Source organism: Nilaparvata lugens, chromosome 11, assembly GCF_014356525.2.
Source record: "Nilaparvata lugens isolate BPH chromosome 11, ASM1435652v1, whole genome shotgun sequence".
In the NCBI taxonomy this organism is placed as follows: domain Eukaryota; kingdom Metazoa; phylum Arthropoda; class Insecta; order Hemiptera; family Delphacidae; genus Nilaparvata; species Nilaparvata lugens.
This window is the reverse complement of record NC_052514.1, coordinates 10319854-10339664: the sequence shown is the minus strand read 5'-3', so window position 1 is coordinate 10339664 and position 19811 is coordinate 10319854. Positions and strand designations below refer to the sequence as shown.

General features: G+C 33.2%; 2 protein-coding genes across 2 annotated transcripts in view; one reads left to right on the top strand and one right to left on the bottom strand.

Annotated features, from left to right (window-relative positions):
* The window catches only part of LOC111061989 (HIV Tat-specific factor 1 homolog), a 141296-nt gene that overhangs the window by 26936 nt on the left and 94549 nt on the right, over window positions 1–19811 (bottom strand). The gene's annotated exons all lie outside the window — the stretch shown is intronic.
* LOC120353555 (galactose-specific lectin nattectin-like) overlaps window positions 18258–19811 on the top strand; it is a 74845-nt gene continuing 73291 nt past the window's right edge. Inside the window, exon 1 of the mRNA XM_039437580.1 lies at window positions 18258–18609. Within this exon, the coding sequence (XP_039293514.1) occupies window positions 18552–18609 (58 nt within the window). The 5' untranslated portion in view covers window positions 18258–18551. The remainder of the gene's footprint in view (window positions 18610–19811) is intronic.

Genomic DNA, 19811 nt, shown 5'->3' with positions numbered 1-19811 from the left:
GGTTATAAATTTAATAAAAATGAAAAATGACTTCTGCTTCACAATAGCATCACGAAGTCTTTTAAGAAATTTAATAATTTACTTTAACTTTAATTTTTACAAAATTATTAATAAGGTACTTCGCTCTAAAATATTTGGGGTCCTCTTATGGTGGCATCTGGCTGGCGAGTGCTGGTTCTTCCTTCTCAAGTTTTACAGATCCTCTTTCCGACTTTCAAATTAGCATAAAATTTAAATATCTCAATCCTCCGCCATTAAATTCAAATAGATCTTACAAAAAATGCCAAGATATTGCTTAGATTATATGATTAATAATTTATTTGTATCGAATATATATTTTTATCTCAGGGTGCAAGATTCGGCACCTGACGGAATAGGTAGAGCCATTCATCTAGTGAATTAGAACTATGATAAATTATCGCAAATTGTATTGCAAAAATTAAATATTGTATGCATACGTTTGATAGCCTAGATTTCGTACTTCTTTGATTAAATAGAAATTTCTAAAATATTGATCTATATATTTTTCTTTCAATTAAATACCTTTAATACTAATTTTTACTTGCGCAAGTATTACTCTTATTAATTTCTTAATTTATAATAACCCTTTCGGCGAGCTAGCTTTGATCATCAGATTATTTCGAAGCACTAGGGCGCCCATCACTAAATTCAAATTTAAATCACTCACGTGTCGAAAATCTTCTTGTAAGCCGCCGATGTCGATCCAACTCCATGTGGTCCGGGAATATGGTAGCCGGAATCGTCTCCTCCAGGGGTTATAAATTTAATAAAAATGAAAAATGACTTCTGCTTCACAATAGCATCACGAAGTCTTTTAAGAAATTTAATAATTTACTTTAACTTTAATTTTTACAAAATTATTAATAAGGTACTTCGCTCTAAAATATTTGGGGTCCTCTTATGGTGGCATCTGGCTGGCGAGTGCTGGTTCTTCCTTCTCAAGTTTTACAGATCCTCTTTCCGACTTTCAAATTAGCATAAAATTTAAATATCTCAATCCTCCGCCATTAAATTCAAATAGATCTTACAAAAAATGCCAAAATATTGCTTAGATTATATGATTAATAATTTCTTTGCATTCGAGCCATATTGATAACATAGATTACACAAATTTTTACACGAAATCTACTACAATTATATAAATATATATAAATATTTTTGAATCGGCCTACAGTTGCCGCCTATTAACTGCCGTTTTACTATTGGTGCATGCAAATTTTATTAGGTATTCATGCGCCTGGTAACTCTTATTTCCTGAATACATTAAATTATTTTTATTTGGTTTTTTATTTATGCTCTTTGCATGCTAGTTAATATTATATATATTAATATTAATTCCATGCTAACTAATAATTAGCCACGTGGACGGGTGTTTTCTCACATTGCACACCGTCTGATTGCAATAAAGCTCTGCCAAGGGGTTTTGGTCAGATTCTACGTTCTTCGGTTTGATCGATCTCTAGGTCACCGATCTGTGAATACATCTATCTAACCTCAATCTTCAAATATTTTATAAATAATATATTTATGAGTAGTAAACTTTCTTCAAATCCTTTTTAAGTTCTTGTACCATTTAGCCAGAACAAGCTGATGCTATCTTATCTTGATTATTATCTGCTTGGCGATATTAGCCAATTACTTTATTTTTAGACCTATTATTATTTCTGTTAGGGCTTTTTATCTACCCAAATTTGATACCTTTACACACGCCCCTGGGTTTGAATTCAAAATATTTGAGAATCACAATGTTTTTAATGAAAACCCACCCTTCAAATACACTGATATACACTATACTTTATTTATAAATTATACTCTCCTACTTCTATCACATTTCGCAGTCATATTTGCTGCATCTCCTTTATACCTTTATCAAAAACAATAACAAATTCTCCTCCTCAACACACATAAAAATATCATAAATATAAACTTCTAAACGCACTCCTCCTGACACCATTTACAACACAGTAATTTTTGAATTCGCCGCTTGCAGGGCTGCCAACTTAACTACACACATTTCATAATTCTCATAAATGATTCCTTTTAGACAATAATTTCGATTCATAAACTTCTGGGCTTATATCTTATAGTATTTCTTAGGTCTTAATATAAATAATTTTCTATACATCAGGTACAATACTTTCTTTTGCTAATGGCTCTTTGGTTTTGGTAATTGGTATTCACTTTAAATCTTTTCAGGTAACAAACGTGGCATAATTAAAAGTAATAAATATAAAAACATATAAATAAATATCGACATTAATAAATATAATAAATAACAATAATAAATAACTCTTTGGGTACAGTACTTCTTTTTATAAACATATGTTCAACAGATATTACATTCATTTGATTTGGGTGGCTTTGGTCAGCTGTTCGCTGTTCTACAATTCATAGTGTTTCATGTTACATCAGAATTTGCTATCGACTTTCATAACTAACCTAACTGCTCGATTTTTTCTCTTAAAAAGGTAATTAACAAATTTTAATTTTATTATCCCCGCTTGTGTCCTTTTTTATCTGATGTATATAATTTAATTACATATTTAAAAATTGTTCTTTTCCTTATTGCAGGCTTCTAACGGCTGGAAGGAATTAAAACATTGGATTGTTGCCACGAGGTCCTATACCAATTTTAAATTTATTAAGGAAGGTTAGTAATTGGCTTGATAGTGTTGTTTTCCTTTGACTTCTTATCATATTTATTTGAAATTCGATGATATTTCATGTAGAATTGTTGTGGTTTGCCCGTATCTTTAGGCTTTCTGCTTGTAGCTACACTGTAGGCTGGTTGGGTTATCTGCTATCCATTTGTTGATTGTTGAGGCTGTCCTATTATTAATTTATCTTCATGAATATAAAACCTCGGTATCTGGTGTATTCCTTTAAATAATTCCAAGCATCCTGTAATTTTAATTCACCTTTCCTCTTATTTTCATCTAGTATTCTTAATTTCGGCTCATTATAACTCATTAGGCTTACAACAATAAACATTTTTATAATATTATTATGTGAGTTTAATCGATCACGGCCATCATAGTGATTCCTACGATTGCTCTGCTGGGCATAGTGGTTGGTTGTACGATTTTGAAATTTTTCATTATTCCAATTACCATTTTGCCTGTGCTCATAGCGGCGTTCAAATTGGGGAGCAGATCGGTAGCGATCATATGATACCGGTTCATAATTTTGGCTGTTATGCGGATTAAATTTTGAATTATGCTGATTTGATGCGTATCTCTGGTCTGAGCGGTGGGTTGATATTGCCATTGCAGACTGTATGCCATATAAATGATTAATTAGCTGCTTGCAATCAGTAATGGGTTGTGTGGCGAGTGCCATTCTAACTTGATACGGTAGCTTCTTTAAAATAATGCTTGCTAACGCCGATTCATTAATGGGCTCGCTCAATTGAGAATTTTTAAACTGTAGGGCAGTGACGAAAGTGGTACATGCACCGTCTAATTTAGGGTTGAAATCGCATGATATGATGTCCGCTAGCACGTCCAACTGTTTACTTCTGCTCCAATACTGTTCCAGGAAGACAGCGACAAACTCATCCAATGATGTAAACTCATGGGCTCTACTCCGAAAAAACATCAGGGGTTCGCCAATCAATAAATTAGTCAAACGGAGACGCCAAAAATTCCAAGAGGTAGGTGCAAGAGTTTGTACTAATTTTATCTGATCAATGAATGGTTGAGGTTGCAAATGGCGATCAGTGTTATCAAATTTTCCTAGTCCTTGTAATATACTATGTACGTTGAGGTTGTCTGTTTGAATTCCTTGAGGTTGTTGTTGAATATGATTTTCCAATGCTATTATTTTTTCCTGTGTTATCTGCCATTGACTATCATGTGTAATTTTATTTGCGTTTATTTCTTGATTTAGTTGAGTCAGAGTGGATTTCTGAATTAGTAGAGTTCCATTTAAAGCTTTACAGGTTTCAGTGTTTTGATTGATGCTACCTTGCAGTTGGTTCATTTTTGTGGACATATTAATCTGTTTGTTTTGTATTTCTTTAATATTGTTAATATTTTTGTCAACTGTAGTTGTTAAGTTTTGATTGGCAACGGTAATTTGTTTGTGGATTTCTTGGTGGCAATCGGCCTTAATGTTATTTGTTATATCCTGAATAGGTGTAGTGATTTGTGTATTTAAGTTGTCTATCCTTTCATTGAGTTCACATGTAACCGTATCTAACCTTTCCGATAATCCTGCCGTAACTTTATCTTGACTTTCTTTTTGTAGGGTTATCATTGCTTTTAACTCTTCCCTATGACTCTCTACTTTAGTTTCAATATTATCCAACCGTTGTTCTACTGATTTTATAGCGCCTGTGGTCTCTTTCATGCCCTGTTCCACTGTCTGTTTATTTTCCTCTTTTACTGTAGCAATCTCCTTTTTAATTTCCTGCATCATACTATCCATTGTTTTTTGTAACATAATGTTGAAAGTGCTACTCGTTTGTTCCATTATTACCTTTTGAAGCGGATCTAGTTCTGTGGTTGAAAACATACTCTGTTTGCCCAGGTGTGACTCGGCCTCCGGCGATGCGGGTTCTGCAGACTGCTCCTCGCCCCCTTCAAAATTGATCTCTACTATCCGTTGATTCAATGGTGTGTCAGCGGCGTCGATTCGAGTGGAGGATAGAGGTTGCAGACCTGGTGGATCGAAAATTATCGACCCGACGCTTCCTGGTTCCCTTTCTCGTGGCGTATTGGCATCTACCGTGGTGGGGTTTGATGTGCTCGGAGTCGACAAAGTGGGATCTGTGCAACCGCCGTACATATATGAAACTTCAGAGTTTGCGGGAGTGTGATTCATTATGTCAAATGTGATAAATGCTAATTAAACAGTGATAAAAATGATAAGCGAAAATGCTTAAAAAAGAGACACAACCGGGACTTACAGTGAACAGTGATGTGTAAAGTGTTTGGATACTCTTACAACCAGGTATTTATACTTAAGTTTTTTACAATGCTCTAGCGCCCTCAATGTTTTGTTGATTTATTCTTGGCTAGTTTACAGGCTGCGACTTATTTTCCAACCGGCTTAAACACCTAATATATTTTTGACTAGAAAGTAATAGCAGTTTAGGCTTATAAAATATAATCTCTCTCTATAAACATGTAATTTTTCACAGTACTAATAATATAAAATTTTCTTTAAAACATATAATTTCTCTCTATTTAAAGCTCTTGTTTCCCCAAAAAGTAATACAAATATTCCTTCGCCAGTTTTCCTCACAACTCGTATAAGTTATCTATAATTTTCACTATGGTTATTGACCTAATTTCAAGTAATTATTCAATGAGCTTGGCTCTCATCATCAGTCCCACGTTGGCACGACATGTATTTATGTCACGTTATTCTTTATATAAAATAACGATTAGCCTCCTGCTTGGCATCAGTCGGTAAAGCATGAGATTTAATATAATTAGGGCGTGGTTTTCTAATAGTATTCAGTCTTAAAAAATCTTGATAGGCCTAGATATGGGCTTCTCCAATAACTCTTGTAATTCAATAATAATAAATATATATATATAAATGATACTTATACTATAGAGATGAGGAATATAAAATAAATTGCACACCATGAAAATTTTACACATATATTACACAAATAATGCAAAGATCAGTCGAGGCAAAAAATATATATAGAGCGATAAAAAATATAATATAAAAATAGAACAATATTTGAAATCAATAAAAATATCACAGGCTAACTTTATATTCTAGATTTATGGCACGAATCATTACCATGTGCCTTTATCTTGAAATCATATGCATTCTTTGGCATGTAGCTGTGACATGTACTTGCTAATACTTGTCGGCTTGGATAATTCAATCATAAATATGTGCTCTAAGATCAGCTTGATAAATTAGCCACTAATAATCCAAATATATCTATATATTAAAATCTCTAGTATTTAGTAGATTTATTTGTATCGAATATATATTTTTATCTCAGGGTGCAAGATTCGGCACCTGACGGAATAGGTAGAGCCATTCATCTAGTGAATTAGAACTATGATAAATTATCGCAAATTGTATTGCAAAAATTAAATATTGTATGCATACGTTTGATAGCCTAGATTTCGTACTTCTTTGATTAAATAGAAATTTCTAAAATATTGATCTATATATTTTTCTTTCAATTAAATACCTTTAATACTAATTTTTACTTGCGCAAGTATTACTCTTATTAATTTCTTAATTTATAATAACCCTTTCGGCGAGCTAGCTTTGATCATCAGATTATTTCGAAGCACTAGGGCGCCCATCACTAAATTCAAATTTAAATCACTCACGTGTCGAAAATCTTCTTGTAAGCCGCCGATGTCGATCCAACTCCATGCGGTCCGGGAATATGGTAGCCGGAATCGTCTCCTCCAGGGGTTATAAATTTAATAAAAATGAAAAATGACTTCTGCTTCACAATAGCATCACGAAGTCTTTTAAGAAATTTAATAATTTACTTTAACTTTAATTTTTACAAAATTATTAATAAGGTACTTCGCTCTAAAATATTTGGGGTCCTCTTATGGTGGCATCTGGCTGGCGAGTGCTGGTTCTTCCTTCTCAAGTTTTACAGATCCTCTTTCCGACTTTCAAATTAGCATAAAATTTAAATATCTCAATCCTCCGCCATTAAATTCAAATAGATCTTACAAAAAATGCCAAGATATTGCTTAGATTATATGATTAATAATTTCTTTGCATTCGAGCCATATTGATAACATAGATTACACAAATTTTTACACGAAATCTACTACAATTATATAAATATATATAAATATTTTTGAATCGGCCTACAGTTGCCGCCTATTAACTGCCGTTTTACTATTGGTGCATGCAAATTTTATTAGGTATTCATGCGCCTGGTAACTCTTATTTCCTGAATACATTAAATTATTTTTATTTGGTTTTTTATTTATGCTCTTTGCATGCTAGTTAATATTATATATATTAATATTAATTCCATGCTAACTAATAATTAGCCACGTGGACGGGTGTTTTCTCACATTGCACACCGTCTGATTGCAATAAAGCTCTGCCAAGGGGTTTTGGTCAGATTCTACGTTCTTCAGTTTAAGTACTACGAGAATTCAAACGCATAAATAAAATCCACTGATGGGTATTTTGACTTCTAGAGAATGAAACTTAGTTTCTCTTTTCTCAGTTTAGTACTTCGAGATTCCAGACATATAAATAAAATCCACTGATGGGTATTTTTACTTCTAGAGAATGAAACTTAGTTTCTGTTTTCTCAGTTTAAGTACTGCGAGATTCCAAACGAATAAATAAAATCCACTGATCGGTATTTTTACTCCTAGAGAGTGAAACTTAGTTTCTGTTTTCTCAGTTTAGTACTTCGAGATTCCAGACATATGAATAAAATCCACTGATGGGTATTTTGACTTCTAGAGAATGAAACTTAGTTTCTGTTTTCTCAGTTTAAGTACTGCGAGATTCCAAACGAATAAATAAAATCCACTGAAGGGTATTTTTACTTCTAGAGAATGAAACTTAGTTTCTGTTTTCTCAGTTTAAGTACTGCGAGATTCCAAACGAATAAATAAAATCCACTGAAGGGTATTTTCACTTCTAGAGAATGAAACTTAGTTTCTGTTTTCTCAGTTTAAGTACTGCGAGATTCCAAACAAATAAATAAAATCCACTGAAGGGTATTTTCACTTCCAGAGAATGAAACCTAGTCTACATCGCTTAGGTCATACTCGTATTATTATAAGACAGAGGAAGAAAGGCATTTAAAGTTACTTGTGGTACGGTAGGTGAACATAAAGTAGTTCAAGCTAGTTGTAAAGCAAGTATTTAAAGCCCATGCGCTAGTATAGTGCGGTCCACGTTATAATGTCAGTGTGTGATTTGTAATGGTGTAGCTATCCTTGTCTATCATACAACAAAGCAGATGGCGCTATCTCTTTCACACTTTGCGATGTTGTCACATCGTTTATCAGCAATGTTGAAATTCAACTAATTGGCAAAATATTTCATCTCAATCATGAAAATTTATTATTACATCTTTAAAAAATATATTTTCTTGACAAATAAAATATGATTCACTATTTTCAACAATAATGAACAGTTGAATTCATCAGATATACTAGTATCAGCTGTTTGGGTGGCAAGGCTGAGATCTGGCAACCCTTTTCTCCTATCTTCCTACACTGCCATTATAACGTGGACCTCACTATAGACTCTGCAGAGATTATTACTTGTAACGAGACGTATATGAACACAGAATAAAGGGATACAAAGATAGAGTGAGGTCCACGTTATAATGACAGTATTTGATAAACTTTGATGTTGCTATCCTTGTCTATCAATCGACAAAACAAGAATAATCTTCATCTAAATCATAATTAAATAATCATCATTTACGAATTCTCATCATTAAATAATGAATAATAGTTCTTTTCTATTGATAATTATTATTTCAACTCCAAGAAATGAGAAAAGTAGCAAATATACATTATAAAAATCAAAATTTTGAGGTTAAATTATTACCGTTCGATATTCATATAAATAAAAATAATAAAAAACATAACAATACTACAATAAATTATTCTCTGTTGTCTGTTATTTTTATAAATATTTTTCAGTTTACTTTGAGCATTTTTCTTGTTAATTTGAGCAAAAGTCTAAATTTCTGAATCGTGTTTCAGTAATTTTTAGCTGGATGAAACAAACTTAGGTACGATTCTTCCCGCTAGGTCGCGCGCTTGTCGGTTCAGCCATCTTGCATCTCGGTTCAGCCAACAAGCTGTTGGCGTGTATTTTGAATGTGAAGTTGTTGTTCCATCTGTATTTTTTCTGATTCTTGAATGAATAAAAATGAGAACTTCGGCTGAGAATTTTCAACTTCAATTGGATTATTAATTTTTAAATGAATTAAAGTTGCTATTAATAACAGCATCACACACACACACAAACATTTGATGGATTTCAGCCATCATTTTACCCATAATCATTCAATCAACCACTTCTCATATTCAATGGTAACTGTAGGAAAAATTAAATGTGAAATACGTGCACAAAGTTCCTCTGCTGCACTCACGAAGCCATTCCGCCCTCGCCTACGGCTCGGGCGTAAACGTTTCTTTCGGTGCAGCAAACTGTCACTTTGAGCACTAGTTGCACAAATAACTATTCTTGACAAATAAAATATGATTAACTATTTTCAACAATAATGAACAGTTGAATTCATCAGATATACTAGTATCAGCTGTTTGGGTGGCAAGGCTGAGATCTGGCAACCCTTTTCTCCTATCTTCCTACACTGCCATTATAACGTGGACCTCACTATAGACTCTGCAGAGATTGTTATTTGTAACGAGACGTATATGAACACAGAATAAAGGGATACAAAGATATAGTGAGGTCCACGTTATAATGACAGTATTTGATAAACTTTGATGTTGCTATCCTTGTCTATCAATCGACAAAGCAGGTAGTACTATCTAGCTCACTAGCTCGGCAACGATGCCAAATCTGTTTTTGACAATGTATAAATATAATTAATTAAGGCAGAGAACAGACAACGCTGTTCTTCTATCTGTATCCACTGACATTATAACGTGGACCTCACTATAGTGATTAAATAGGCAAGTTTATAGTTTATTAGCGGGTATTCTGAAAGCATTCCAGAGCTTTGAAACTAAGTTTACAAAACTCGAGTCTAATTTCAGTTGGCAAACATTTTCAGGATTCATCGTGTTGTCCTATTTATATTCCATGCACGTCCAAGTATTATTTCCAGACATTCTCATCGCTTTGCAATTGAAATAACATGCTCAATAATAGAAGTATCAGTCTTCCTCGGCTTATAATACCGCCGCCGCTGAGGAAAATAAATATTTAAAAATGCAAATTCACAACCGACATTAAAAATCTCCATAAGGGAAGCTCGGACTCCACTTAAACCTGATGGTCCGAACTCAGTACCTGTTCAAACATCATTATCTATCTGAGATCAAGTTTTCTAGACAGACGAAAGCAATAAAATATGATAATATTCCTTCCACCAAACATCGCTTGTCTATAATCTATAATCAATTTATTGGTAGTTATTTTGAGTAAGTGGTCGATTTAATATTCTGCACGCGTTCTATGCAGTAACAACTCAAATAAATCATAATTGTTGATGATCGAATGCTACACGTAAAACTGCAAAATGCATTATTAAATTGAACGCATCGTTTACTGGATTTGTATGACAGATATCAACACATACATTTTGATCTTATCTGAAGCGCCGTCCTACACGTTTGCCGCTGTGAAATGGAAATGAGATGCATTTTTTTGTGGTAGTGTAGTTAACAAGCTATTCAGTTCTACAAGGATACTTCTGACTTCTATGAAGAGATGCTGAGTAGCCTTTAAAAATATTATCGGTACATACTTTATGAAGTTAAGCTACAATTTATCCATTACACTCGTTAACAACTTACTAGTTGATACATCCAATACAGTATAGACAAGAAGATACTGTATAAGTTATTATTGTGCTTTGTTTATAGTATTAAATGTGAGCGAAAATTATAGCAAGTGGGAGAAATATAATCAAAAATTGAATGGGCTGAATGGAAATCGAAACTGATGAATAGACACCCAAAGAGATGATAGTCAGAGAAGAATCAGAGAGAATGGGTTCCAGTCCTCTTTGCTACAATGAAGTACAAATCAGAAGAAAAAATACAAATTCAATTAATTATTCCAAAATTCTAATTTTTGGTAAGGCATCTCTGTTCTAGTAAAATGATGTGATTGTCTTGAAAAAACCGTAAGACAGTCAATCGTAGTTAAATCAAGACTTTTTTCAAGAGGAAAAGCCAATTTCATGAGATTGTAAAAATGAGTAAAGACTGATTTGCTGATAAAATGAGATGATAATTCATTCATACAGGATTGAAATTTCCTGCACTGTTCTAAACCTCAATTTATACAGCAGAACTCTCTAACTGTTCTAAGCCTATATTCATACAAAAGAACTCTATTTTCAAGTTATTTCATGCAGAGTGGAACTATTCTTACCTAGTAAATAACGAACTGAACTAGAATTTTAAAAAATGATGAATAGACGACCAAAGAGATGATAGTCAGAGAAGAATCAGAGAGAATGAGTTCCAGTCCTCTTTGCTACTATGAAGTACAAATCAGAAGAAAAAATACAAATTCAAGTAATATAGATAGATAGTCATGATTTAATAAAGGCATTCAAAGACGGATTGAAGAGATCGATATCACGAGACTGTGTTGAAAAGTCGCATGGATCGATTGATGGGTGAGTTATAATCCTGCAACGTTCGAGATCTTGGTATAAAAAACGAAAAATACCTTCCACGAGGAACAGTCGGCACATAGAAGCCCAATATTTCCAGGTGAAAAGGATGCTGCGTAAGACCATTAACTACTTTATATAAATGTAAGATGGCTTGGAGATTGCGTCTGGATAATAATTAACACATCGTTTCTCTAACAATGAGGTAAAATACATTATCATCTGCCAGTGACAAGCAAGTAGAGGTTGCAAATTTTGGAATTGCTGAAAAAAGAAGCCCCTAATAAAAGTAGTCTGGATGCAATCCACAACTCCAATAAATTCAACAGACCTAGTTTGTTTTTATTTCACGGATCGGAAGCAACGTTTACATTCGACTCCAACAGACTGGTATCCGCTTACGCCCAGAGGGACAACCATACTAATAAAACGATCGTACTCCAGTCATTATATTTCTACAATTGGCAAGCATGATGTTTTTCAAGTATTCTAATGGCTCTGTGATAATGTTTGCAGGACCCTGTAATAAATTCTGGATATAATGGTTCAAAGCTAGAGATATAAAAAAGTTAATCGACTGTTTGGTTAGGTTATAACACTAACCCTCTGTTCTGAATTCAAATTGCTAATAGAAGCCCACCCACATTTTCGTGTTGTTCAAAAGAGCGAATTTCGCCGATCGCCGATTATAGTTATCACCTTCACTCGTTTTCTCCCCATCCTTTTCCTCTCTCTCACTATCTTTCTCTATATACATATATTTTTCTCCCACTCTTTTTCTCTCACACTATCTGTCTCCCTTTATAGCTGCTCACTTGGAGCGAAAAGGTTCATGAAAATAAAAGCAGCTATCATCCTAATGAAATGGCGAGTGTTATTACCGTACTGGAATCTGCTGAATATCTGTTCTGTCTTCTGTGGCCCCTTTAATACTACCGCATAAATATTACATTATACAGGACAGTCCACAATTAACACCATATTTGTAAACACTCTGCCTTATGAATGAATGAGACTCTTGTCGGTGAAGGATAATAATACTGCAAATCTCTACGTTCATTCCACGAAAACCTATTGAAAATTTTCTGATGGAGCCAATATTTTTAGACACTGAACAGACTTGTAAAATTTTTTTGGGGAAGAATGGAGGTGAAAATGTTTTCATACACTGCTAAATAATCTGTTTTGGATTTCAGTAGAATGGCCATGATATTCCGCCCACTTTTTATATTTCTTCTGAATTTTCTACATACAGTGCTGAATAATAAGTTGTGTTTTTCTGGCGCTGAATTTTGTAAATTACGTAAAAATTTTCCAATTATTAGTGATTTGAGTGTAATATTTTTGTTTTCTATCCAGTTTCTCAACTGTAAAAATTCAAGATTCTTAGTTACTGTTGTTTTTGAGTGGAAAAGGACTAAATGTCAGAAAAGTGGAATCATAATCTCATTTTGGACTCTTGAAATGTTATCTAAATTTGGGAAAGAAATAGTACAAGGAGTATCCTTAGTTTTTCTCTCCCATTCAGTGCTTTCTTCTAAAAAATATAATAATAAATAAATAGTACATTTTCAGATTTTCTTCATCCTTTATGAAAGCTGAACAAAAAAAACGTTCGTGATAGATTCACACCATGAGTGCATGCGCAGAAATTATCATATAGCATGAAACGAGTTGATTATGGTCAAAAATACTTGGTGATTGAATCAATTTGAGATAGCCTACTAGTTCCGGTGGATATACCATTATTAATATGTAGTAAAATGTAAGCTTAAGCATTGAGCAGCAGAATATAGAATATAGTGTTGATGGAGCCCTAGATTGGTCACTAGACGTCGACCAGTGGAGGCTGAGCTCTACTGCCATTGGCTAAGGCAAGACACACAGAAGAATGAATAGAGCTCAGCCTTCATTGGTCGGCAGCTGAAGGCCAATCATAGGGCTTCACGCACACTATAATATATTCTGCTGCTCAATGTTCAAGATTCCAGTTTACTAAAGATTGATAATGGTGTAACAACCGAAACTGGCATCTCAAAATGTTTTAATAAATGAGGGGTTTCAAGAGAATTGAATGGTTTTCATCTAATATGAATATTTAGAAAATAATTTTTACAACAACACAGAAAGATATAGAAGCGTATAGTAACACTTGATATTTGATAAATGTATTCTACATTTCTAGAATCAAATATGGATGAATTCTTCTTGTATTGCAAGGGGCTAAGAATTTCTAAGAATTGAATCTTTGAAGACAAAACCAGGAAAATATTGGGATAGCCCTTGAAAAGGATACTAATGGAATTTATATAGTACTGTCATGTGCACGGTTTTGATGAGAAAATAATCCATAGTATGGTGAGCCAGAAAGTAAATGAGCCACAATAAGTCATAAAGCATGAACAAACGTGAAGAAACAATCCAAAAACACAACATTATGAAAGGAGTTTGAACACAAAAAAAAATTGAATTCTTGGATCTTGGGATCGACAGTAAATTAAACGAACTTTCAATTTCCAATACCAAAGTAGCAACTTTAAATTACATGATCAATAATTCCCTCTCTCTCTCTCACACTTCCTTCATTCGACCTTGTTCTAGGATCTCTACTGGGACACATACTTCACATATGAAGTCATAATCACACACACCACACACTGTTTACAATGGACCATGAATCATCCTTGACTCCATCTCAAAGAAAATAATGAGTCAGATCTGTTGGAGGTGGTTTACTAAACTTGAATTTCAGTCATAAATTCAAAACTCGAGCTATTAACTCGCTCAGCTCCCCGCGCCAAATTACGTTGATCAAAACTGGAATTTATTCGAATGCTATCTCACTCTAATTCGAATACTTTTCTTATTACATCAGGGCGTATTTTGGAGTCATTGCGTGTTATAACATGACAGATACAACTTGACGCTAAGTTTACACATTGAATGCTTGATAAACACGACACAAATATTTATAATCCTCATTATAAATTTATTATCATCATATCGTGTAATACACTTTGTCACGATTAAGTGGAACAGGGAGGTAATGTTGTGTTCACAAATAAATCACGAGTTGCTTTTCAGATTCAATTAGTAAATGGGGAGTGGCTGAATCATGACTGTATCCACCAGGGAGAAAAGGATGGATAGAGGATTAATAGAGGAGAGGACAATGAATGATTGGTTGAAACGTGCACGGATGAAGATGGTATAAAGGGAAACATCACCTTAAGGGCTAGTAAGGGTGTATCTCAACTGAATTGAGCTGAGTTCTTCATTAGATTCTACCTTGAGTGATAGAGGTAATTGAAGGAGCGTAGTGTAACCATTAAACGATAGATGCAAGAAAGTAAAAAATCGTAGTTCTATTGACAAATAATCGATAAGAAATATAAGGTACAGTATTTTTTCGTTTTTGAAAATCGTTTTAGAAAGAGTATTTGTTAGTATGAAAGGGGCTGACATATTGAATAATCTATCTTTAGCATCATGGAAAAACCGGGGATAGATTGACGAAATATTTGTAGCAGAATTCATCAATCACTTTTACCAAAATTATTGAAGACATATCATAAGGATTCTCGACATATCTAGAGGATTCCTAATCATAAATTGATTTCGTATAGCAAAGGAGCGAAATATCATTCTAATCACTAAAGATATTTCAACAGAAAATTAATAGAATTGAATAGTTGTGTATTTTGGACATGTAATCAAAATTTGGGGATGGAATAGTTTTGGGCCAAGCCTGTTGTTCCTTCCCAATCATATTTATATGATTTGTTATTGTATCCACGTATAAATAAATAAATAAATAAATATCAATAGAATTTAAAACCTACTCTAGAACATGGTACGCCATAGTGGAGTAGGTCAATTTCCACACAGAAAAAAACTAAACAAGTAGAGGACACATTATAAGAATTTTTTGTAACTAACTATTGTATGTAATATTGTAATTTATCTAATATTTTGTGTAATTGATGTTGTAGTTTTAGTTTTTTTTGGGAAATAAACATTTATTTATTTAATTCAATATTCGAAGCTGTAACGGAGGCTGTAAATAGTTAAATTCAAGATGAGCTATGAAATAAAACTCATATCTTGGAATGTGACAGTAATCAATAGAATAGAAGGTACCACAAACCACATGAAAAAATAGCACGATTATCAGTTAAACCGGGAATTCTCTAAGAGAGCCAAAAATTATAAAATGCAATATGATTGGGAGAGAGGACTGAGCCCAAAACTGTCTCTATATCAAATTTTGTTTCACAAATGTTTTCAAGACTATTAGGAAGTGTAGCCTATTCACCACAATAACAAATTTTTCTCCTTAAAGAGAAGCTTCTTCACTAGAGAAGGAAACAAGGCAGACCAAGAATATGATGGGAAGATGAGATAAGGGATGTTTTGGTAAGGATGGAGAGGATTTATAATGGATGGAAATTCTTGAAGGAATGCTTTGGAGGAGGCCAAAGCCCACAATGGGCTGTAGAGCTATAGAAAAAAAATTGTCCTCCATAAAAATTGAACGATGGAGATGAAAAATGGGAGTTCTATTGACAAAAATAATCGATACGAAATATAAGGTATAGTATTAGCGCCTTTTTGAAAATCTACTGATCATAAATGACACTTAATGCAGTCAGAGTTATGAAGATAATAAACTATCTCACATTTTTAGAGCAATCAATGACATTGCTGTCCTACTCAAACATAAACACATAATTTCACTTCACAATAACTTGGAAACAAGACTACGCCTAAATGCTAATGCACTTCATAAATTCAGTTATTTTCTTATTACATAAAGCCATGCAATTCACAACTTCATGGAAACATAAACGAGTTATTACTTTTAATAATGGAATCCTTGACACCTTTGGAGCGACTCTATCCAAGGAGTGTAATTTGTATTGTATATTGACACGAGTAGCTACATGTTACAGTCATCTATGAGTTTTATTCTCGTTTGAGGAGAGCTGGTTGAGATTATTTACATTACTGGAAGGATTACATTGGCAGGTCACGAAGAATATCATACATTTTAATTGCGTATCATAAATTTCAATTATTATCCTATCAAGTAGGTAACTATCATTATCTTGTCACTCAAGTGAAGACGGTTTAATAATTGATTTGTAACTAGTTTTATCTTCTTAACGATTTATTGGAGTTGAACTAGGTAGTGAGAATATCATATTGAATACCATATTGAGCTATCTCTTTTCTGTATAGGGCTACTTTTTATAGAAATAGAAAGAAAAATAAAAATCTCAGTATCCTTTTTGAATTATTTAATCTGGTTGTGATTAAATAATTCAAAAAGGGTACTGAGATTTTTATTTTTCTTTCTATTTCATATTGAGCTAATTTGAGTTTCATGTTTCATATGAGTAGAATCCAGAAAACTTAAATGGATGTTCAAAATCTATGATGAGATGATGAATGGAACTTCTCATACAGTACTCAAACCTGAACTCTTTATCCTTGATTAAGGATAGTTAGCTATTATTAATTTATCACCACAAATCACAAACAGAGAAAATGAAAGGGGATATATTTATTTTCGAATTGAAGAATTCAAAAATAAATATACTCAAGCTTCCAAAGCTAGCATACTAATTAAGATTCAACTACATGGATAATAAAACCTAGATTCGATTAGATACCATATTAATAATAATGGAACAGAATCATCAAATTGAATTTAGGAATGTATGATTATACCACATTATAAACATTCTGAGAATAAAGGACAGTAAGTATTTAATCCATAATTTGAGCTAATCAAGTGAGAGAAAGAGCGAAAAATAGAAAGCGTAGGCCTTTTTGATACAAATCAGCATAAAAACGGCAAAAGTGTGCTCCTATTGTTATATTGAAATAGCATTGATCATAAAGCTCTGTGCTGAAAACTAAGGTTTGCACGGACTACAACAATTTCGAGAATTTAATCACTCAGGAAATAATACTTATTTGCACGAATTATAATATACACCGTGATTCAAAAAGAATACCACAACTTTGAAAATCTGTATTTAATCAAGGAAACATAATAGAAACTTGGGTTGTAAATCAAAATGAAGAGTTTTAAAATAAGTTTCTCCCCACTAGAAAACAATTTCACAAATGTTCAATGTGACCCCCTCCAGACACTGGAGTGATATCTTTCGAGCCAAGCAGCTCGAGACAGAGCACTTCACTGGCCTCCAAGAAGCCCTGACCTCACCCACTGCGATTTTTTTCTATGGGGGTACGTTAAATATAAGGTTTATCGACCGCCTCTACCAGCTAACATTGAGGAGCTCAAACAAGAAATAACAGCAGCTATACAAACTGTTACGCCCGATATGCTACTGAGGGTGTGCAACGAGTTCGAGTATCGTATCGATATTACTCGAGTGTCTGGAGGTGGTCACATTGAACATTTGAGAACTTGTTTTCTAGTGAGGAAAAACTTATTTTAATACTCTTCATTTTGATTTAGAACTCAAGTTTCTATTATGTTTCCTTGATTGAATACAGATTTTCAAAGTTGTGGTATTCATTTTGAATCACGGTGTAGTATCAATTTCGTAATTTATTAATCATTCAGAAAACAGCACTATCATTCATGAGCAATAGAATAATCCCTTCAAATCACAGTTTCAATGTAATCAACATGATAGATGAAAAAATGAAACGAAGTTTGAATGGATGTGCTGAAAAGAAAAACCGTATCTCGCGTGTACAAGTAGCACAGTAGTAGTAGTAACAGCAGCGTGAAGAGTTCCGAGTTCATTCATAAAACTCCAACCAGCCGTAGTTTTACTACGTGAACGCTGGGGCATGCGCGTTGGTGCAACACATCGAAAGGGGGCATGGGGATCAGCAAATGGGAGGAAGGGAGGTACAAAACGCTGAAGGAACGAGTTTCAACTCTGAGTCTGAGTTTCAGTTTCAGTTCTATTCCGGAGTTGAAGAGAGGTGTACCACGATCGAGGAGAGACCTTACTTTTACACGTGTCTTCGTTTCAAAAATATTGTTGATTCCAAATTTTCTGTTTTGCAAAAATAGTGAATAAATCGTACAACTGAAGTATCAAGTTTATCAAATTTCTTAAATAACTGACATAATAGTGGACTAATTAAGATGAAAACCTAATGAGATCTACCTCAAATTAGAGAGAAAGTGAATTGAAATATTGGAAATTTAGGGGAAAACTTTAATTGAATAAAAATGAAGTTGAAATCTAGTGTTGTTTTACTCTTAGCTGGAATTGTGCAATGTGTATCAGGTGAGTAAATCCAAGCTACACTTTCTTATGAGGTAAATTTGAAAGATTTAGATAAGTTTCAAACACCGGCAATAAATGTTTTTGAAGTTTCAAAGTATCTTGAATAGTTCAATTTGTAAAACTCTTGGATGCTCAATTACCAAGTACTACAAGATTTCCAGAATTCATTTATGAGGATGGATTCATGAGGAAAATTTGAATGATTTAGATAAGTTTCAAACACCGGCAATAAATATTTTTGAAGTTTGTATCTTGAAAAGATTTATTTGTAAAACTCTTGAATGCTCAATTCTCAAGTACTACAAGATTTCCAGAATTCATTTATGAAGATGGATTCATGAGAAATGTGTGATCTCTTCATAGAGGATAAGCTCAAAACGGTTTTGAACAGATCACTGAGCTAGAATGGTAGTAGGTATTGTATTAGATCTTTTCACTTATTCCTGATCCACATATTTAAAAAAATACATCGAAATTACAAAATATATGTGCAAATATCCTACTGTTGAAAATTCAATAGATTAGTATATGAGATTACAGAACAACAGTTGAAGAAGGAAAGAAGCCATAGAATTTAAGAAATTGACCATGATTCATTGATATTTTCAAAGTTTAATTTTATTAATAAGATAAAGCTTTTTCAATAAATCTACACAGAGTATTGATTAGTATTCCTCAGTCAGGTATATTTTCTATATTGAGGTTTATTTTATTTATTTATTCTTATAGCTTTTATCGGCAGAGATCCTTTTAGATGTTCTGCCTCGCTGTATTACCATAGATGAAGGATAAGTAAGATACCTAATAGGAAATATAAGATATTTATCCAATAGGATAAATAAGATACCTATAGGTAAGACACCTATATTATTCTTGTCTCTGGTATTACCCAATGTCATTTCCTATCAACACTCAAGTTTATAGGTTATGTATTGGGTTCTTCATGTCTTCTCACTAAAACTTTGCACAGAAACTTTGTTTCTATTTTATTAAGTTTAAAATCAAGAAAACTATTCTCAAACACAAAATCACATTTAAAAAGCAAACAAATATAAACATTTTGATGATATATTGAACTGGAAATTTCACATTACAATTTTTTCCATGGAAACCATGGATTGAGGAAACTACATAGTGAGGTGGAGTATGTAGATGGATTATCTTCTACCGATGTTCTTTTAACCATTCTCAATCTTTTCCTT